The sequence below is a fragment of the Triturus cristatus genome, chromosome 1_2, assembly GCF_964204655.1.
Source record: "Triturus cristatus chromosome 1_2, aTriCri1.1, whole genome shotgun sequence".
NCBI lineage: Eukaryota > Metazoa > Chordata > Amphibia > Caudata > Salamandridae > Triturus > Triturus cristatus.
In genome coordinates, this window is record NC_140580.1 from 1,182,585,041 (window position 1) to 1,182,608,723 (window position 23,683).

General features: G+C 42.1%; 1 protein-coding gene across 4 annotated transcripts in view; it reads right to left on the reverse strand.

Moving 5' to 3' along the window:
- Positions 1 to 23,683, reverse strand: part of CIZ1 (CDKN1A interacting zinc finger protein 1) — a 1,193,645-nt gene that overhangs the window by 528,996 nt on the left and 640,966 nt on the right. For all 4 annotated transcript variants that reach the window (XM_085614087.1, XM_085614089.1, XM_085614086.1 and 1 more), the window contains exon 9: positions 17,909 to 18,094. In XM_085614087.1, coding sequence (XP_085470213.1) covers positions 17,909 to 18,094 — 186 coding nt within the window. The remainder of the gene's footprint in view (positions 1 to 17,908; positions 18,095 to 23,683) is intronic.

A 23,683-nucleotide genomic window follows, 5' to 3' on the forward strand; every position in this document is an offset into this window, starting at 1 on the left:
ATGACAATGAGGGAGACCTGCTTCTGTGGTGATGTGACGTAGAAGGCCTGCGTTCCTTAGATCTTCCTTCACGGTGGTGGCGTACCGGCGAAGGCAATCTATCCACCTCCTGTACTAATCTTTGTAGAGGGGATCTGTTGACAGGGCTTGTATATTCTTCCTCCCTTCTCGATGCTGCCGCTGGAGTCTTGCTCCAGTGATGTACTGGTAAAAGCCATCTTGGAGACAGATGTATAGAAGGAGAGGTCCTCTGATGCGACAGGGATCTCTGTCGCGATCTCCTTGCATGTTCTGGAGACGCAGATGGAGAATGTGGACGTCTCGAGGAGTGAGAAGAAGAGTGTCTCGATTCAGTCACTAAGACTACTGAACCTTCGTCAGATCTATGCGATGGTGGTCTCGACGCCGAGCGTATATCCCGCTGCGACGGAGCCCTCCTCGGTGTCGATTGAGATCTTCTTCTAGTCGTCGAGGCTCGACCAGGTTCTGGGAGCGGTCTCGGCGTCGACTGTGGTTTCTTCGGCGTCGAATGTGTCGACGGCGAATAATGACGATGGCAGAATACTTCTTCGTCTCGACGTCGAGCGATGTGGACTCGACGGCGCCGAAGGACTTCCTCTCCTCAACGCCGATCGCCGGTGGGATAACGACGGCGGAGGGCTGCTAGCTCTCGACGCCGAGCGATGTCGGAATGACGTCGGCGGAGGGCTTCTGGTCTTTGACGTCAAACGTCGCCGGGATGACGGCGGAGGACTTCTCGTTCTCAACGCCAATCGCCGCCTGGTTTGCATCGGTGGAGAATTCTCTCCCCTCGACGTCGAACGTCGTTTATGTGACGGCGACGGAGGATTATCAGCTCTCGACGTCGAACATCTAACCTACGTCGACGGAGGTCTGCTGGCTCTCGACGCCGATCGTCGCCGGGTTGACGACGGCGGAGGGCTTTGGCTCTTCGAAGCCAATCGTCGCCTTGATGCGGGCGGTGGACTGGAACTCCTCGACGCCGGGTTGACTACGGCGGAGGCTGTCGAATTCTCGACGTCGAATGCAGTGACGTACCTTCATGCCTGCATTCTCTCGACGGCGAGCCCGCCGTCGACAGTCTTTTCTTCGATGTATGTCCCTCCGGTGGCTGTTTTCTCAGCGCTGAGCCCGACGCTGAGGGTCTAGAAGAGGATCTGGGCCTCTTGGAGCCTTTTCTTACCGGATACCTGCCTCTGGAAGCCTTTTCTGCAAATCCATTAAGATATATCCGCTCTCTGTCCTTTAAAGGTCTTTTTGAGAGAGATTGGCAATGAGGGCAAGTCTTGGGGACATGGTCTTTAGGCAGGCAAAGGATACAGACTGAGTGAGAGTCTGACCTGGCCTTTTTTTTCCACAAGAAGGGCAGGGATCAAAAAGGGATGGCATTCTGAGTGGTAAAAAATGCCAAAAAATAGTCAGAAAAAGCAAACACCTTACTTGACTGGATGAAAGACGTCGAAGTAAGATAAAATCTTTCTGAAAAAGGTAGAATATTTCTGAATAAAACCAGAAAAGAGTGGAGCTGTGTAACCAGGGTCCTGACTGAAGGAGCCGGAAAGAACAACTGACCTAACTGTCACCCCTGAGGCATGATGGGAAGCTAGGGGTCATGGCTGCCTTAAAGGCATGGTGCCAGTTTTTCTATGTTGCTAAGAGTTAGCTTTCTAGCCTTTGTAGGCTGTGGTTTTCTGCAATGCAGCCTGTGAGCTGACAATGCTTTCAGTCCTATCTGAGGTGTTTGTGCTAATGCAAAGCATTAAAACAGTGTTCAAACATGATTTGCTTTTGATTCTTCCCTGTTTTTAATGATATATTATTTATATTGATTATATACAGGGGAGTCCTTACAGCATTATTCAGCTCTAATTATGAAAGGCTGCATTTGCTTTTTTAATATATATATATATCACAGAAAAAAACATAGGTTTCAGGGGTGTTATAGTTAGTCACTCATACAAAACCATAGAAATTCCTCTGTTATAGGTAGTTCTGCTAACTATAACTCACGCGCCCGCAATGCACTGCTGATGATGTCACATATTGCATCATTCATAACATGGTCAGTGACATCACTGATGACATCACTGATGACATCATCCACTGAATGTGGTTTAGTTTTAAATTTAAATATGTATTATATATATACCAATCTGTATTGAAGATTGAGTGGATCTATAACTATCTGGATGGAGGATTTAGTAGCTGTCTGACTGTCTTTTTAAGTGAGTAATTAAAAGTGTCTCACTTAATACATGGATTAGTAACTAAACTATGTGAATGTGTACAGCACTGTCTCTGTTGTTGTATAAAATGCTGCATCAGTTGGTCACTAACTACATGAGTGTGTATATTAGTTATTGATTAGTTGGGTGAGTATTTGTATGGGACACTGAGTTTGTGTGTGGTTGGATGGGGTGTGTGTAACTCTATGCATAGATGTGTGAATGGTTGATTGACTAGGTGTATGGGTTTAAGAGTGCATGTGGAAACAGTTGTTTGGGTGACTGAGTGTATTTATTTGTGTGTTGGTGAGCGAATATGTTTTAGTTGTACATCTTCAACAAAGTAAAAAAATAAAAGGCATTGTATGTGAGAGTTGGTGTATATAAATAAGTATGTCTAAGAGTCCGTGATTGTGAGAGTAACTATATGAATGAGTGTATAATTGTAATGGTGCTTTTTTAATATATTAACGATGAGTTACTATGTGTTTGAATAAATGAGGTGTTGTTGGATAATTGTGTATGTGAGTAAATTTAATTGCGATACATTTTTTTCATGAGTGAGTAGGATGACTGCATAACCGACTAAGATGATTGCTGATGTGTCAATGTCTATATATGTGTATAAGTGCATTTGATAGTGTTCTATTAATCAATGACTGCATGGATAGATGATTCTGTTGTTGAATGGGTAGTTGTGTGTGTAAACTTCGGAATCAGTGAGTGGGTATGTAGTAACTGGTATTGGTGTGTCAATGGTTTCAAATATGGTACTCTGTATTTTACAGTAAGTGGTGAAAGGTTATACTAGTGAATGATGAGGTGTATCAGATTGTCAAGTGGATGATGTCATCAGTGATGTCATTTGAGATGTCATCAGTGATGTCATCAGTGATGTCACTAACCATGTCATGAATGATGCAATATGTGACATCATCAGCAGTGCATTGCGGGCGCGTGAGTTATAGTTAGCAGAACTAACTATAACGGAGGAATTTCTATGGTTTTGTATGAGTGAAATGGGCAGCTAACTATAACACGCCTGAAACCTATGGTTTTTTCTGTGAATTTCTAAGGTTTTTTAAATGCTAATTTCTAACTATAACGTCTCTGAAACCCATGTTTTTTTCCAGTGAATTTCAAAGGTTTTTTAAATGCTAACTTTTAAGTGTAATAGTAGTTATATCTATTTTTTTGTACTGATTTTCTACAGTTTTTTAACTGTTTATTTATAAATATTTTATTCATTAAATAACATTATATATTTTTCTGAAAATTGCAAAAAAAACAATTTGTTTTTAACTAAAACTGAAATATTGATTAATTTTCTTGTTTTCATTTTTTATTTTAATATATTTATATTATTTTCTTTAAAAAAAAAATCCCATTTTTTTCGGAGTTGCGCACTCAAAGTGTACACATCACGGTGGGTGCGCGCATTCTAGCCGCCATTTTAGAAAAGTCATGAAGGGTCCGCGTATGGTGTGTGGCGGCTGCGTGTTTTTCAGTTACATCATATACATTTAATATCACGTGATATGCGCGATTGGTATGCGACCAGTCTGCGACTCCTGCTCCCGTGCATTTGCGACACATGCGCATTACGGTACGAGATGTTTGCGCGGTTGCGGGCCCAGCGTGACATCATATACGTGTTGGGGCGCGCTGGGTGCGCGACTCCAGCAAAAAAAAATTATGTTCCAAAATGATATGTATGTGTCTTTAATATACATATTAAGGCAAGAGATTATGTAAGATATTCATCAAAATAATATATTTGCACTTCTAATAAACGTATATTATTTTTAAATATATTCTCGCGAAGTCGGGTGCGTGCATCGTGAGTGCAGAAAACCAGGTCAGCAGAGCTGCTGTAGAGTCAGAGAACCAGGTCAGCAGAGCTGCTCTAGAGCGTAAGAACTAGGTCAGCAGAGCTGCTTTAGAGGGAGAGAACCAGGTCAGCAGACCTTCTTTAGAGCCAGAGAACCAGGCCAGCAGAGCTGCTTTAGAGCCAGAGAACCAGGTTAGCAGAGCTGCTTTAGAGCCAGAGAACCAGGTCAGCAGAGCTACTCTAGAGCCAGAGAACCAAATCAGCAGAGCTGCTTTAGAGCCATATAACCAGGTCAGCAGAGCTGCTTTAGAGCCAAAGAACCAGGTCAGTAGAGCTGCTCTGGAGCCAGAGAACCAGGTCAACAGAGCTGCTCTGGAGCCAGAGAACCAGGTCAACAGAGCTGCTCTGGAGCCAGAGAACCAGGCCTGCAAAGCTGCTGCAGAGCCAGAGAAACCAGGTCAGTAGAGCTGCTTTAGAGGGAGAGAACCAGGTCAGCAGAGCTACTCTAGAGCCAGAGAACCATGTCAGCAGAACTGCTTCAGAGCCATAGAACTGGGTCAGCGGAGCTGCTTTAGAGCCAGGTCAGCAGAGCTGTTGTAGAGCCAGAGAACTATATCAGCAGAGCTGCTCTGTAGCATAAGAACTAGGTCAGCAGAGCTGCTCTAGAGCCAGAGAACCAGGTCAACAGACCTGCTGTAGAGCCAGAGAAACCAGGCCAGCAGAGCTTCTTTAGAGAGAGAGAACCAGGTCAGCAGAGCTGCTCTAGCTGACACTGACTGATTGACACTGACTGATTGACATTGACTGACACGGATTGACTGACAGACACTGATTGACTGACACTGATTGACTGACACTGACTGACTGACACTGATTGACTGACACTGACTGACTACTCTCTACTACTGCCTCTCTACTACTCACTCTCAACTACTCACTCTCAACTACTCACTCTCAACTACTCACTCTCTACTACTCACTGTCTACTACTCACTGTCTACTACTCTCTACTATTCACTCTCTACTACTCATTCTACTACTTTCTACTACTCTCTACCACTCACTCTCTAATACTCTCTCTACTATTCACTCTCTACTATTCACTCTCTACTATTCACTCTCTACTACTCTCTAACTCTACTACTCTCTGCTGCTCTCTACCACTCACTCTCTACTACTCTACTACTCTCTCTCTACTACTCACTCTCTACTCTTCTCTCTCTACTACTCGCTCTCTACTACTCGCTCTGTACTATTCACTCTCCACTACTCACTCTCTACTACTCACTCTCTACTGCTCTCTACTACTCACTCTCTAATACTCACTCTCTACTACTCTCTACTACTCACTATCTGATACTTTCTCTACTACTCTCTACTACTCACTTTCTACTCTCTATTACTCGCTCTCTACTCTCTACCTCTCTCTCTACTACTCTCTACCTCTCTATCTCTACCTCTACACCTCTACCTATACACCTCTACCTCTCTGTACATGCACACATATGCACATCTATATATGCATATATATGCATATGCATTTATATATATGTATGTGTATATATATATATATACATATATAAACATATAAATATAATCTGCATATCTATATAAATATAAATGCATGCAAACATATACATATATGCATACATATGCATGGTATGTACATGAAAGTTTGAAAAACTCTAATACAAGCAAAGCTAAAAAGCCAACTAATTACAAACAGAATTGCTTTAACTTAAACGAGGGCGAGACCTATTGCATTTTCAATGCTTGTTTAATTTGATTCCATCAAGAAGGCATTCAGATATGTCACACATTTTCCATAAATTCTGAATGGTAGCACTCTAGTTGCTCATTAGATCACTGTAGTAAAGCTACTGCTCACCAGGGAAGTCTGCTGCTGGTATTCAAAGTGCATGTTACAGTCTGCATGTCAGAATTTTTTAATGAAATAGAAGAGGATTTGAGAAGTCACTCAAAATGTGCCCTCATTTTCTTTTTTCCGCACTAATCATAATTTCTATGGCAAAATGAACCTCCTCATTGTGTTCCTTTTAAATTAAACTACTCACTCTCTACTACTTTCTACTACTCACTCTCTACTACTCTCTCTCTACTACTCTCTACTACTCTACTACTCACTCTCTACCACTCTCTAATACTCACTACTACTACTCTCTACCACTCACTCTCTACTACTCACTCTCTACTACTCTCTCTCTACTACTCACTCTCTACTACTCACTCTCTACTACTCACTAACTACTACTCTACTACTCGCTCTCTACTACTCACTCCCTACTACTCACTCCCTACTACTCTACTACTCTCTCTGCTACTGTCTATACTACTCTCTACTACTCTACTACTCTCTCTTCTACTCTCTACTACTCTCTCTCTACTACACACTCTCTACTACACACTCTCTACTACTCTCTACTAATCACTCTCTACTACTCACTCTAGTACTCTCTACTACTCACTCTCTACTACTCTCTCTCTACTACTCTCTCTCTACTACTCTCTCTCTACTACTCATTCTCTACTACTCTCTCTCTCTGCTACTCAGTCTCCACTACTCACCCTCTACTACTCTCTACTTCTCACTCTCTACTACTCTCTGCTACTCTCTCTACTACTCTCTCTCTACTCTCTATTACTCATCCTCTACTCTCTACCTCTACCTCTCTACTTCTCTCTCTACTACTCTCTACCTCTACCTCTCTACCTCTGCGTCTACACCTCTACCTCTCTCTACACACACACATATGCACATATATGCATATGCATTTATATATGTATATATATATATTCACTTAAAAAACCATAGGTTTCACACATGTTATAGTTAGCTGGACATTTCCCTCGTAAAAAAACAATGAAATTCCCCCGTTATAGTTAGTGCAGGCAACTATAACTCACGCAACCGCAATCCTCTGCTGATGACGTCAGATATTACATCACTGATTAAATATGTGTCTTTCTGAAAAATAAATATTTGTAATATATGTATAGCTAAAGATTAATGGAAGAAGACATGGGTAAATAGGTGTCTAAATACAGTGATGTAATATCTGACGTCATCAGCAGAGGATTGCGGTCGCGTGAGTTATAGTTGCCTGCACTAACTATAACGGGGGAATTTCATTGGTTTTTTACGAGGGAAATGTCCAGCTAACTATAACATGTGTGAAACCTATGGTTTTTTAAATGAATTTGCAAGGTTTTTTAAATGCTAATTCCTAACTATAACGTGTGTGAAACCTATGGTTTTTTAAGTGAATTTGTACGGTTTTTTAAATGCTAAGTTATGTATTTATTAATATTTTTTTTTTCAGGTTCTTCACCGTGCGCGCACCGTGCGCACATGGTGCGCTACGCGCACCGAGCGCCCACGATGCGTTGTGCGTGCCGTGCACGCACAGTGCGCGCACCCCGCGCTTTAGCGAAGAAAAACAAAAATGTTTTTTTCAGCCTTGGGGGTCCTTCATTGACCCCCTGACAAAGGCTAGGGGGTCAGGAACTGTTTTTCACTGCCTCAGACTGCGAGAGACAAAATAGCGGCCAAAACTCCCTGATTTCGACCGACTGGAATGTTTACTGTCATGTAACCACCAATCAGAATTACGCTCGCGCACGGCAGCGTGCGCGTACGGTATGCTTACCGTACGCGCACGGTGCGCGCCTATAGATATATATGTACTTTTAACTGAAATTTTCTCAGGAACTACTGAACAGATTGACTCCAGATATTCAAAAGGCACATCCCTGACCTGAGGACGTTCTCTTTTCCAAATTTCAAATAATTCTGTTCAGCCGTTCGGGCTGTACCTTGGACTAAAGGTCCCTATGGAAAAATGCATGGGGAAAACGCGTTTTGGGACCCCCCTTTTTTCTCAGCCCCCGCTTGACTAATCACCCCGAGACTTTCAGGGTAGGAGCGGAGCGGAGCGCCCCACCTATTTTGAAAAATTCGCGAGGATTCGTCAACCGGCGCCAAAGTTATTCAAAATAGAATTTTCAGATTTCCTATGGAAACACGGTCCTAACTATAACCATCTACTGGCGACCGCCAGTAGATAATATATACATACATATATAAACATATATATAATCTGCATATCTATATAAATACAAATATAAATGCATGAATACATATACATATATGCATGTTATGTACATGAAATTTTGAAAAACACTAATAAAAGCAAAGCTAAAAAGCCACCTAATTACAAACAGAAATGCTTTAACTTAAACGAGGGCGAGACCTATTGCATTTTCAATGCTTGTTTACTTTGGTTCCATCAAGAAGGCATTCAGATGTGACACATTTGCCATAAATTCTGAATGGTAGCATTCTAGTTCCTCATTAGATCACTGCAGTAAAGCTACTGCTCACCAGGGAAGTCTGCTGCTGGTATTCAAAGGGCATGTTTCAGTCTGCATGTCAGAACTTTTTAATGAAATAGAAGAGGATTTGAGAAGTCAAAATGTGCCCTAATTTTTCTTTCTGCAGCACTAATCATAATTTCTATGGCAAAATGAACCCCCTCATTTTGTTCCTTTGCAAATTAAATGTTTTAAGAGTTACCACTTTATTCCAATCAAGATGGCTTCAGGTGTGCCATACTTTGTCATAAGTAACACTGTTAGCGCTCTAGTTGTTCTTTAAAACACTCTGGGATTTCTGTGATTGGGCTATACTTGGGCTACATCTCGGTGATATTTGTGCTACTTTTGGGCTCTTTTGTCTCTGGTGGCCATCTTGGAGACTTGTTATGAAGTTTCCTAATTTCCTCATTTACTACAGTCTCCTCAGTAGGCATACTGTCAGTTTTTTACTTTGATTCAATGAAGAAGGCATTCAGATGTGTCACACATTTGCCATAAATTCTGAATGTTAGCACTCTAGTTGCTCATCCTACGAACTTCTACAATACCACCCTCATGGAGGGGTTCGATCATCTCCCCCATTTATAAAAACGGCAATCGGGATAACCCAAAAAATTATAGGTTGGTAGCATTGCTTGACAACGAAGCAAAATACTATGCAGGACTGCTTCTACAAGAACTAACAACTTGGGCCGCGGAAACATCTGCAATCCCTTTAAACCAAACAGGCTTTTGTAAGAACATGGGCACCACAACGAACATTATGACCCTCTCATTATTGATAGATGCCGCACTCGCCAAAAAACAGCCCCTATACCTATGCTTTATTGATTATAGCGCTGCATTTGACCACATAAACAGGAATTTACTGTGGAAAAAATTGGAAAAAATGAATATTCCATCATCACTCCTAAACCAGTTAATCCTTTTGCATAGCAACACCTGGGTCCAAGTCAAATTGGGCAGAGGAGACCATCTCTCAAAAAAGATCCCAACAACCATCGGACTAAAACAAGGCTGCGTACTCGCCCCATTACTTTTTAACCTCTTTATGGCAGAGCTTTCAACCACCCTAAATGGAAACAATTCACATGCACCAAAAATAGGCGGGCTCCAGTTATCAAATTTACTTTACGCAGATGACTTGGCACTAATAAGTCAGACACCGTTGGGCCTACAGCGCCTGCTTGACTTAACATCTCACTACTCTGAGGAGAACAAACTCAGAATTAACAGAGATAAAACAAAAACACTCTGCGTGAATTGGCGCAAAAAAAAGAAACAACCAGAATGGTTCCTGGCGTCACGGAAATTGGAGGCAGTACAAAGTTATAAGTACCTGGGAATCATGATTGACAACAAAGGGAAGTACACAGTGCAAATTGAGGCTATAAAAAAAAGGGGGCTAATGATTGCTGTGGCACTAAGAAATCTTAAGAACAACATCTCTGGCCCAAAACTCCTTCCCTTAATCAGTGATCCAGGCAAAACTTCTACCGTCGATAACTTATGGAAGCGAAGCCATGAGAGGGAGAGACGCAGGTACACTGGACCACACAATAACAAAAGCAATTCGAATGATCTTTGGGCTTCCAAGGTATACATCCCCCGCACAATTGAGGCTGGAGTTCGGACTTCAAAGGCAAGAGCTTGCCCACAGAGGGGCATTCATCAAAAGCTGGTTCAAAATTAAAAGGGGCCCGCCTGACTCACTAAATATGCATCTATGGGAAGAACTGAGGAACAAGGGGACATGCCCAGCCCGAAACTATCTGGATAAATCACTTCACCAACTGGGACTGTATGAACTTTGGGAGCTACCAACAACGATCCCCAGCTTCAAAAAAATTGTAAATAAAGTGATAAAAAAAGAGTCTCTCATACAGGATAAAGCTGACTTGTCAGGCCGTTCCCACGGCTGGTTCACCCTACAGACCTATAACACGGCCTCACCTCAAGCATACCTCCTCACTAGTTTCTCAAGAGCGACTAAAGAGAAATTCCTGAAACTCCGCTTAGGCATATTACCATCTGCATACCATATGCCACCTTGGCTACGCCCCCCGTTGCCTGCAATTCGTCGCCTCTGCGGAGAAGGGGAGGAGGATATAGTGCATTTATTGACAATCTGCAAAGCCCTAAAACCGGCCCGACGATCTCTGCTAAGATCCATCTTCAACACGAAAGCCATTCGAACCTGTAGGCAAGCAGTAAAAGCATCCTTTTCTGGTGAGGACGTCCAACTAAGCTGCCGATTGGTAAAACTCATATCTATTACAGAAATAACTATGAAAAAGGCAGGCCCCCTGGTCACAGACTGAACTACAGCTGAATTGTTTACGGCGCCTTGAGCCAACTCACAGAGGCTAACGCATGCACTGTTAGCCTATATAGGAAACATAGCATTATCAGGACTAACATACTATGCAATCTCAGGACTATATAGCTGTCGTAGAACGTTAATTCAGCAAACGTTAAAGATTACTACATCCTGCATTAAAAATTGCAACTACTAGGTCCACATCCTGTTTTTTTTTTTCGTTTTTTTTTTCTCTCTCTCTTTTTATACCCTTAGTCTGATCAATAACGTCCTTTGAATTTCAATGCTGAGATTTCTTTTATTTTAATTTGTCATTTTAACAATAATTAATTTTAAGTGTATGGAAATATGTATAGCACGATTGTAAAGGTTTTAATTAACTGTACAATAAACCAATCTAATCTAATCTCTAGTTGCTCATTAGATCACTGTAGTAAAGCTACTGCTCACCAGGGAAGTCTGCTGCTGGTATTGAAAGTGCATGTTTCAGTCTGCATGTCAGAATTCTTTAATCAAATAGAAGAGGATTTGAGAAGTCTCTCAAAATGTGCCCTAAGTTTTCTTTCTGCAGCACTAATCATACATTCTATGGCAAAATGAACCCCCTCATTTTGTTCCTTTTTAAATTAAATGTTTTAAGAGTTACCACTTTATTCCAATCAAGATGGCTTCAGGGGTGCCATACGTTTGTCATAAGTAGGACTGTTAGCGCTCTAGTTGTTCTTTGGAACACTCTGGGAAGCTGCAGTAGAACACAAAGGAATCAACTGACAGTCTCTGCCCTTGTTGGATGTACATGAAGTTTTACTGAGAATGTCAGACTTCATTCTCACATGACTAAGAAATATAATGTGAATTTGCAGAAAATATGCTCTCAGTTTAGCTTATAGATCACCTTCCAAACCTCTGTGGGAAAAGCATGAGAAAATAGTTTTCTCTCAAACATGATTCATGATATCCCAGCAGAAGGCTTTTTCACATGGTAAAATGACCTTAGAACACACCACAATTCCTAAAATGAGTATGGTACCATCAACAAATGATTTATAATGTAACTAAAGTCTTAAAACCTTCTATTAACTCCAATGCTTTTTAATGAGGTGCTATCATGTATATTGGTCCCAAGATGGCTGCCAACACTTCTTGAATGAAGTGCTGACAGCCAATCAGATCTCACGATGAGATGTGTGGTTAGGCTCCGTCCAGATATATATGTGATTTTACTTTTGATTTTCTCTGGAACTACTGAACGGATTTACATCATTTAAGCAAAAGGCACGACTCTGAACCAAGGTCTACCTTTCTGCCAAATTTGGTGTAATTCCGTTCAGCAGTTCGGGCTGTAGCTGCGTCAACAGGTCCTATGGGAAACTTCATGGGGAAAAAGCGTTTTGGGACCCCCCTTTTTTCTCAGTTCCCACTTGACGAATCACCACGAAACTTTCAGGATAGGAGCGGACCGGAGCTGGCCAAAAGTTTGGAAAATTTTGCGAAGATTCGTCAACCGGCGCCAGACTTATTGGGAATAGTATGTTGCGGATTTCCTATGGAAAATAGGTCCTAACTATAACTACCTACTGGCGACCGCCAGTAGGTAATTTATATATATATATGCATATATGTTTATCACATATATGATTGTGTTTCCGGGGTCCCGCGCAAAGGCGGGAATTTTCTAGTGCTTATGACTATTGATGAGGATCCCCTGGAAGAGAAGTCGATGTAGAAGAAGGTGCTGTAGGGAGCTGGCTCTATATATACTATACCAAAGTATGGTATAGTGTACATAGAGTCCAGTGGATCCCTAGAGGCTTACAGAGGTAATACGTTGATATCTACTCACTCTCTATTTGTGGTAGTGTGGGCGAGCAGTAAGGCTTTATCAGAGAGTAGTGTTAAGCATTTATTATACACACTCAGGCAAGAAATTATAGCACACATTCAAAGACTGACCTCAGACCAATTGTTTGTGTAAAAATACTGCACCGATGGGGTGCCCGTAGACTTATTTAAGGAGGACCCAGGATTTTGGTCAGTGGTACTTACTTTTGTCTATAATAGGGTTTGTAGTGAGGGGGTATTACCCTCTCGGAGTCTTTCAATTGTTGTACACGTCTTTGAAAAGGGCAATGCCAACGAACCTCAGTGCTACTGACCAATATCTCTGCTTGACTACACCACTAAAATAATTGGTAGAGTGGTCTTAGATCGACTTTTATTGTGGACAAATGAGAATAACATCATATCCAGGGTTCAATATGATTTTTGGAAGGGCCTAGGAACTATTTAGCAGTGTTTAAACTTACATCTTATCGTGGCCAAATAGAAATATGCAAGGGACATCCCAATCTATCTTACATTTATTTACCTATCGAGCACCTTTGATTGCGTAAGTAGGTCGAAATTGTGGGCAATCCTTGAACTCATGGGTCTGGAGGCAGACCTGGTGTCGTTCCTCAGACTCCTATAACGGGATCTCATAGCCTCAGTAAGGTTTGGTGAGGCCGGAGAGTGTACTTCTCCATTTAAAGTCAATCGAGGAGTACGCCAAGCCTCCATCCTCTTTTTATTGTATAGTAATGATTTGGAGAGGACACTAGATTTTGCTGGGGCAGATGTACTTCTTGTTGAAAATAAAGCAGAGCCTGCCTTATTTTATGTGGATGACACAGTGCTTCTTGCTAGAATGGCGAAGGGTCTGAAGTTATTACTCTGTAACTTAGTGAAATACATGAAGGGTCTTCACTTGAAAAGAAATTACTCCAAAACATTCATTATGGTGTGCCGTCCCGAGAACACCAAAACTAGTACTTAATTGATTGAAAGGAAAAATTAGACAGGGTATCCTTTTTTCTTATCTTGGCCTAGATTTTGAGGATGCTTGCACATGGTCCGAGTGTTTTAGGAGGACACTAACCGATTTTCTCGTGCAGTCGGCACCATTTTCTCTCTTGCTGCTTGCATTGGTAGAAAGCCACTGGCCCCTTTAAAATAAATGTATAAAAGACAATGCCTTCTAACTTTGACCTATAGCATGGGTGTATGGGGTTACAGGGACGTTTCAGCCATTCAATTCAAGGAAAATAGATTTTGCTGTTGCCTGTCGTGGGTTTCTCCCTCGACACCCCACTTCCCCCTACACCAAGAATTAGGCCTCGAGTATTTTCATGACCCTATTGGTGCTGCCCCTTTAACCCTTTGGTGTTCCATTTGGTCAAATAAGGAAGCTGAGCTCAACCGTGCAGTTGTTAGAGATTACCTCGCTTGTGATAATGGACTGAAATTTCCATGGCTCAAATATATAAGAGAAACCACTTTGGCTCTGGACTGCGCACACTTGTTTGAGAACCCGGAAAATATCACCAATAAAGATAAAAGCTGGACCCAAGAATGCTTTTCTTCATACAGACAAGCCTCTAGGGAGGCCGTGGAAGTGGTGAAGCCATTTGTAAGAGATTATTGTTTGGTTCAGAAGACAGCCCCATAAAGGTATTTGGGCAAAAGGTGTATGAACGCAACTTACTGACTCGTTTTAGGTTAGGAACGATACGCTGGATGTTGTGTTTTCCCTTACAATACTCCTCAAACAATATTTGTATTTGCCCGTGCGACGAGCAATCAAACCAGACCTTATTGCACTTTGTTTTCTTTTGCAATTTCTCTCTTCCTTTTACCAGGAAATTTCTATTGCCTCTATTGCGCAGGCACAAATTTACTAAGTGCAAAGCTGCTTTGCTCTTCTTACAGCAGCTAAATTGCCAAGATACCGGTTATTTGGTTGGCCATTTTTTGAGGGGCATTTAACCCATTCGCTGCGTGCGTCGGCCAACAGCCGTCGCAAGCACTGCGTCTGTAGTGCTGCGCACGTCCGTTTGCCGACGCGGCCCCGCCCGCATTTTACGCCGCGGTTAGCGGGTTAACATGTGAGAAAGGCAATGTTATTCTAACCAACAAATGCTCAATTCTATTTATATCTCATGTTCTGGCTTTTGTGTCTGTATTGTTTTATATTATCTCATGTTTTTAGAATAGGTCTTTTTTTAAGGCTATTGTGCCTGGTATGCATTCTATTTTCTTTTGCTGTATTTAAAACATTTTAATCATTTGACTGTTTTATATTAATCCATGAGTTTTTTTAAATCATGAGCATCTTTTATGATCATCTGGGAAATGACTGATTAAAGATTATTTGATTGATTGCATTGTGTGTAAAAGTGCACAGGTTTGATTGCTTTACTTAACTTTGAATATTTCTATTGAAAACTGCACTTACCTTGAAATTAAGTTCTCGAGTTCGAAACATTTATAAAAAGAACTGTTATTTTTCTAATTTGGTCTTGGATTCATTCTTTAAGCGTGTGTCTCATTTATCGCCTCTGTGAGTATAACAAATGCTTAGCACTACGCTCTGATAAGCCGAACTGCTCGCCCACTCTAAAACAAAAGCGAGCATTAGTATTATTTACTTTTCCCTCTGTAAAACAACTGGGGACCCAGTGGACTCTCTGCACAGAGTACTTCGTTATAGTACACTATATAAAGAGCCAGCTTCCTACAAAGGGAAATATAGGGTTTGAAGAAGCTCTATGATGGTTTGTCTCGAACGTCACAGAACAAGATGTAGCAGGTATCGGAATAGGTAAGTTCAGTTTGGAACTCCTCTTACCAAAACATCAATATAAGTATTGATGTGATCCGTATGTCTCTGTGATGGTGAAGCAGAGGACAGAGGTTTGACGTCAAATGAAACGGTTCTTCCGGGGTAGATGGTGGTGGTCACAGCGTCAACAGTGGCTGCCTCAATGTCTGTGACATTCTCGACTTCGACTGAGGTCTCTGCCTCGAGTTCATTTCCGTCGCTGACTTACTGTAATTTCCTGACATCAACGGCGAAGTATCTTGTCTTCACGGTGAGCAGGTTGGTGCTGTACCTGTAATTGACATCATGGGTCTCGACTTCAATCAGGAATGACGTTTTTTGTGGAGTTTCCGCACTACTTGGCTCTACCACTTACGTAATCTGTAAAGTGTGAAAAGTGATAGATGGTAAATGACCTCCTCAACCCTCCTGACGCCTCTTGTAGCCCGAGCAGTATGATCCTCTACCTGTCCTTCATGGTTCTTCATGGCATTTTTTTGCAATGTTCACAATCCTCCAGACGATGGTCTTCCGGAAGGCATACTATGCAGAGACTGTGAGGGTCTGTCAGGGCTTTTTTGCCACAATTAGGAAACTTCATAAAGAATGAAGGCATTCTGTCAGAAATAAATAAATACCTGCCAGAAAATGTTGGAAAATCTCTCTGGTCCGAAAGGATGTAGTGTGAGGTTGTTTAAATTAGCCTTCCCAAAAATATTTTTTGAAAAATAAAGCTAAGCTCAGAGCCGCTGTGACCGACGCTGGAACTCGAGGGCAGGTGTGCCCCAATGGATCAACACTTCGAGCATGAGAAGAGGCACAAGACAGTCATCACCACCCACTTAGGGATGAATTATGATGATGCTTTGAGCCTGGTCACAGCAGCTCACTTGTGTAACAAGCCACAGCTGTGGCCACGCCCATCAGGGCGGGGACTAAGTTACGTTATGGTGCCTATTTAACTGCCGTGACCAAAGACTCTTGTTTACCTGCGAGCCCCTGAGGAAATGCTTCAATAGCATGAAACGCGTCGGGCAAGACCACAGCACTTCTGCTGTGTTGGGATTCTTCATGCCAGATATATATATATATATATATATATCTCAGACTTTGGAGAGCCAAACACTTTGTGTGTTACTTTATTTCCGCAAGGCAACTCTGCTCCCAAACAGCCAACGCACAGAATTTATCTGCCAAAAGTTAAAACTCCTTACGCGTTTCGGGCGTTTTGCGCCCTTGATCACAGGTGTCTTGGCAAAATATGTGTATATATACATGTATATATACACCTTACACACATGCACACATTTATACATATACACACACTTATATATATTTATTATGTTTTTCATTAATAAAACAAAGGTTACAAGGATGTTATAGTTAGGTTTAGATTCTACATGCACAAAACCATAAAAATTCAACAGTTATAGTGAAACTTTAACTCATGCCCCAAGGCAACTATAACTTGCGCCAGTATCTGTTCTCTGCATCATATACCTCGCCGTGGAACAGATGTGTAGTCTGGGGGTCTGCAGAGGCAGTAGTAGGAGGTAAAGCAGGAGTCCCTTTTCCATGCTAAAGACCAGTTCCTAGTGCTGCCTTTTCCTGCTTGCCAATGCAGCCCACATCTTTCTCTCTCCTTCAGAGTCTTCAGGATATTTTTTACAGAGAACTTGCATTCTTTAGGAAGGTGAGAGGAAGGAAGAAGAACAGTGCAGAGCCTCTGGGGCTATTTCCTGCCTTCATTCTTTGTTAAGTAGGGCACCTGAAGAGCAACTGTCACTAGTCGGGCATGAGACGATACCGGTGGCATGTGTATCTTTAAAGGAGCAGCCCAATTTCCCAACTACTTTGAGCTGCAGGCTGACTACACTGCCCTTCTTGTCTCTTCATTTTGTTTGTTGAAAAAAAGATTTGTGAGAACCTTTTTTAATGTATTGACCATTTGAAATAAGTACTAGCCTAATTTGTAAAGAAAAAAAGGGCCTGATTTGGAGGAGGGTTACTCCGTCACAAATGTGACGGATGTCCCGTCCTCCTTTTTACAAGTGCTATAGTATACAATGCACTTGTATTGAGGTAGATGGGATTTCTGTCATGTTTGTCACGGAGTACCCTGTCCACCAAGTCCTAAATCAAGCCTTAAGTGAAATTCGGTCAATACAGCGTTTCTAATAATTCACCACAATTGGAATTTTGCATGAAAATAAATCACATTTTGTGAACAAAGGTGCTTTCTTTATTATTTTGTGAAGGTGCTATGGAGTTCTTTTGATTATCAAAGGAGAGTCACTGCTGCAGAAAACGGAAACTACTTCTTCATTTTTCAAAGCATTTGCTAAACCGTTCATGTTATTTCGATCCTCGTCTGTTCTCAGGCAATTCAGAGTGCGAGCACTGACCCGGAGGGTAGACATCGCGCCCTCATGCCCAAACCTCTCCCACCTCCGCCCCGCCTGGCCCACGTGCCTTACCTCCAGGGTGTGATAGTTGGCTTTGCAGATATAACAGAAGAACTTGGGCCTGGCTCCTGCAGTTGGCTGCACTGCAGTGTTCCCCTCACTGGCCCTCGGTGCAGGCTTCTGAGCGGTAGCACTGATGGCGCGACTCTCGCTGCTCTGTTGGATCGTCACTTTCAAAGAGCTCCCACTACTTGGTGCCTATAAAAACAAAATCCAATAAAACTTCACATTTCTCTCAGAGCAAAGTCCTCTCTAAAACTGGATCTGAAAAGCTATATTGTCTACTACAAAGAATTATTTTCTTTGAAACCAGTTGGGTCATCAAATCCTACATCTAGATGGCTGTTAAGCTTATTTGGGCACAACCCAAGTGAAATGGTTGATTAATACTAATACTACATTTCAAATACAATTTCTAACAATTTTTGTTTAGATGTTTTGATATGAAATGTTGTGGCCCAATGAGTCATATATATGTATTTTGACACTTGTTGAATTGTGTTCTTTCATGATTTCGTTTTTTTTTATTCCTTAGATTGTTGTATGATCTACTTGTTTGCATTTATTTTTTAGTGTTAATGCCGATACGTACATCTTTTAATGGCTTTTAGCTGAATAAATGTTTGACTGGCTAAGATGAGAAATACGGTAGAATCACCTCTTCATGGGAGTAGCTGGGATGTGATCCTGGTGTTGGCACAAGCAAAATCGCTTCCACTCGCAGTCATAAGACACCCTTGTGCAAGGACTTTTTGCATCTTTCAACATGTCTATCCATGATGCATGGCTGAAGTAGAGTCAGAGGCACGTCTTGTCTGATCTCAGGAAACCTAACAACAAATTCAACTATATCAGGTTCAGATGAAGTAAGTGGCCTTGTAATCTGGTGAGTAAGTTCAGCTTGCATGGCAGTATGTTGTGCAGTTTTACCAACATCAGAAGCAGTAGGGAACAAACACTGCCTGAGCCCTTCACAAGCAATTAGAACTTGGTTCCCATCCACTAGAGGTGAAGCTTTAGCAGTTTGTGTTTTGAGATGCGAAGCGAGATCTATTGGTGGATCACCTCACACCACATAGATTTTCTGAAGAACTTTTTTTGTCTAAAACACACTCAAGATTTTCTTTTGTACAACCTGCTTATGAACTCTGCTTTGAAATTTTGAATTCCTGGTAAGTGGCAAGCCTGCATAGTAAGACTTGTAGCCATAAAAGGGTCTCGATCTGATTAACTACACCGTTTGTTCAAATAATCCACTTTTGTGGTATTATCTGTATAATTAAGATGATGTTTGATGGTATAGACACCGATAGAGCTGAATATGCAAATCTTAGGCTCCAACTGTAGGAGAGTAGGGTCTGCTTTCTATGTTCACCCCCACTTTTTGCTTTTGCTTTACTGGTTTTCGACTTAGATGTGGCTGTGGGCCTGCTAATCAAACCCACAGCCCTGCTGTTCTCTCTCTAAATTCATACTATGTACTTTAGGTGCATATCCCAATTGGTTAGGATCACCCTATTGGCCCCTGTATAGTACCCAGGGCATAGGTGTACCCTAGGCCTACCAGGGGCTGCAGCATGTATTATGCCACCCCTGGCCTGGCCTTCCATTATGACACAACTGGCTCATCACTCAGCTGGGGCAAGGTCGTGTAATCACTCCTTGCTTAGGTGTAGTATTCCTATGCCTACCTTATATATAGACACATGTGTACCTATTAGTCACTCCTATGGCAGGCCTTAACAATCCTGGAGGCAGAGTGCTTGGTAACATGTGAGATGGTGCTCTAGCATGAGCTGAGCCTGTCTGCAGCTTTCGGAACCATGTCCTTATAGCTGTTCTATGATATAGCCTACCATTTACTCTTAAAGTGCCTTATAATCTTAAACGGTTATGGTAACTATGGTTTGGCTTTATCAAAACATGTCGTGTAAGGTGTCTAACACTTTGGAATAATACCCCCATGCCATTTCTGGACATGAGAATATTATTCCCCCCTTCTAGAGGGAAAGACATGTTGTAACCTACTTACCTGGTTAAAGTTAACCAGAGCCCCAGCATCACAAAATGGATGCTGCTGCCACAGACACGAGTCTGACCTCCTGCTGCTGGCAAAAACAATATAAGGATGGAGTCGATGCCCATGCGCACTATCGACCTACCTCGTGACTACAAAGACTTCTTCCAAGACAAAAACAAAGTGCAAACATGCGAGCCCAACACCAGATGGCGATCTAAGCAAAAGTATACAATCTGCAGCTCGTATGCCTCGAACAGTTACTTACTTGTATACACAGTTCTACATGCAAGCAGTGCGCTCCTACCCACTTTCACTGATAAAAAGGCTCTTGTGAGCTGCCCCTAAGTTGACGAGCTTTGGTACACCTGCACGCTACGAGTGGGATTACACTTGAGAAATTTGGCAGCATGTCCAACAACCCGAAAATATTCTCTACTGATGAGGAAGGAATCCCGAAACACTGGTGTCTAGAAATACAATTTCGAAAGATGGCATTAGCTGAAAAATAATATGAACTTTGTGTGAAAAAATTAATTAAAACTACCAAGACGCTATGGGGTAATGGCGCTGATACATGCAAGCAGTGCGCTCCTACCCACTTTCACTGATAAAAGGCTCTTGTGAGTCGCCCCCAAGCTGACGAGGTTTGGAATTCCTGCACACTATGAGTGGGATTATACCTGAGAAAATTGGCAGCATGTCCAGCAACCCAGAACTATTCTCTACTAATGACGGAAGAATCCCGAAACACTGGTGTCTAGAGATACGATTTTGAAAGACAGCATTAGCTCAAAAATAATATGAACTTTGTGTGAAAAACTGAATTAAAACTACCAGGACGCTATGGGGTAATGGCGATGTTACATGCAAGCAGTGCACTCCTACCCACTTTCACGGTTCTACAGGTTAGAATCTTTCCTAGATGAAGATACTTGAAAAGTTCCCATAGTTAGGTTGTGAAGCAGAGGTAGACAATGGTATGTAGCAGTGTTCAATTAAGCACTACAGTAACAATGAAAAGAGCCATAGCCAAACTAACCTATCCATCTCCTTTTATGGCCCAAAGTCTAACCAAACCAGTGGACAGGCAGTGAGCTTTACTCCCGTCACAGAGGTTCCGTCAGCCAGATTTTCAGAGGCCAGTTAAGTATTAACAATGAACCTTTGGTGTACAATCTGCAGTAATTGGCAAAATAAATTTCTTACATATGGTGTAATGTACATCCTCTATAAAAGAATGAAATGTATGCTGCTCGATTTCCAACTCTTTGTCAGTCTTATTTGGCTATTGAATAGTACAAACATTATAAGTATAAAGAGTGGAGCCTCTATTAAAGGGAAGAGGTGGGTAACATGTACATCTGTTAACACCACCAATGCTGGCAAACTATAGCTCTTCTTCTCTAGTGTTGGATCTTTCATAGATTCACAAGCTTGAAGGCATGCACATCGGTTAACACCACCAATGCTGGCAAATGATAGCTCTTCTTCTCCAGTACTGACTCTTTCATAGATTCACAAGCTTGAAGGCATGTACATCTGTTAACACCACCAATGCTGGCCAACTATAGCTCTTCTTCTCCAGTATTGGATCTTTCACCGATTCACAAGCTTGAAGGCATGTAATGAAGCAGTATACATAATAAGGAAAATGCTACTTACCAGTATGCATCTGTTTTTGGCATGTAGAGCTGTAGATCAACACACTCTGCATAGATCGCTATCTGGTGTTGGGTCGGGATGTTTGCACTTTGTTGTTGTCCTGGAAAGTCTTTGGAAGTCACGGGATAGGTGGCTCCTCCTTTGGCCAATAGTGCGCATGGGCATCGACTCCATTGTTTTTTCGCCAGGAAGGGAAATGATGGAGTTTTTGTAAGAAATAGATGTCCATGTATGTTGTATCTAAATAAAATATTACTGGAACAGATAAAGGTAGCCGGGGAGGTGGGTGGGCGTGTGTGGATCTACAGTTCTACATGCCAAGAAGAGATGCATACTGGTAAGTAGCATTTTCCGTTCGAGGCATATGAGCTGCAGATCACACACTGAGCATAGATTGTATAGTAGTACTCCTCCTTAGCGGCAACCACCAATATCTGTTGCAGTAGATTGAAATAGTGTTTGGAGTACAGCCTGGCCCACACTACCTTGTTGTTTTGTTTGCACATCTACACAATAGTGTTTTGTGAATGTGTACGGTGTAGTCCATGTAGCTGCTTTGCAGATGTCATCTAGAGGAATGTTCCCTAAAAATGCCATTGAAGCCCCTACCATTCGAGTAGAGTGGGCCTTAGGGGGAATAGATAGTGTTCATTTTGCTTTGTGATAGCAAATTTGTATACATTTGACAATCCACCTCGCAATACCAGATTTTGATATGGGATTGCCTTTATGTGGTGGTGAGAAGGATACAAAAAGTTGTTTTGTTTTACGAAAGGGTTTTGTTTTGTCTATATAGTAAAGGAGTGCTCTCTTTCCGTCCAGTGTATGAAGAGCTCTTTCTGCTACTGTTTGTGGTTGCGAGAAGAACACTGGCAACTCAACAGATTGGTTCAGATGAAAGGGAGAAATAACTTTAGGAAGGAATTTGGGCTTTGTTCTAAGAACCACTTTGTTATGATGGAGTTGTAAAAATGGTTCTTGAATGGTTAGTGCCTGTAGCTCACAGACTTTTCTAAGAGATGTAATGGCCACAAGGAAAGCGACTTTCCATGTGAGGAATTGTAGTTCACCTTTATGCAGAGATTCGAATGGGGGACCCATTAATCTTGTGAGGACGACGTTTAGATTCCACACTGGGGAAGGAGGTACCCTGGGAGGAATTATTCTTTTGAGGCCTTTCATGAATGTTTTTATGGCGGGCACCCTGAACAGTGATAGGTGCTGTCTATTTTGTAGGTAAGCTGCAATGGCAGCGAGATGTAATCTAATTGATGTGTATGCCAGATTACATCTTTGAAGATGCAGTAGATAACATACGATGTGCTGAGTGGAGGCATCTAGAGGGTTGATGTTGTTATTGTTACAGTATATGACAAATCTTTTCCACTTGGCTGCATAGCAGGCTCTAGTGGTGGGGCACCTAGCCTCCTTGATAACATTCATGCAATCAGGGGGACGATTGAGATAACCAAACTCTAGGACTACAGGAGCCAGATCGCTAGGCTGAGCTGTGCTGGATCTGGGTGTCTGATCTCTCCATGGTTCCGTGTTAAGAGCTGTGGGGGAAAGGCGTAGTTTTTGGTGCAGGACTACTGATAGTTCCAACAATGTTGTGTACCAGGGTTGTCTGGCCCACGTTGGAGCAACTAGGATCAGTGTGAGCGACTGTTGTTGCAGCATGCACACCACTAATGGAATGAGTGGGAGAGGTGGAAAAGCATACGCAAATCTGCCTGACCAATTCATCCATATCGCATTGCCTTTGGACAATGGGTGTGGATATCTGGCGGCGAAGCTTGGGCATTTTGTGTTGTAATGCGTGGCGCAGAGATCTATCTCTGGCTGACCCCATTTGGAAGAACAGTTGGAGAACCTGTGGATGAAGTTCCCATTCATGAATCTGTTGTGTCTGTCGACTTAACAGATCTGCCATGTGATTTTGAATTCCTGGGAGATGTTGAGCTAACAGGAAAAGGTTCTGAGGAATGGCCCATCTCCATATCGTTTGTGCTAATTGAGAGAGCTGGAGAGAGTGCCCCCCCCCCCTGTTTTTGTAAATAGTACATTGCTGTCATATTGTCTGTGTGAACTAAGACAGCTTTGCC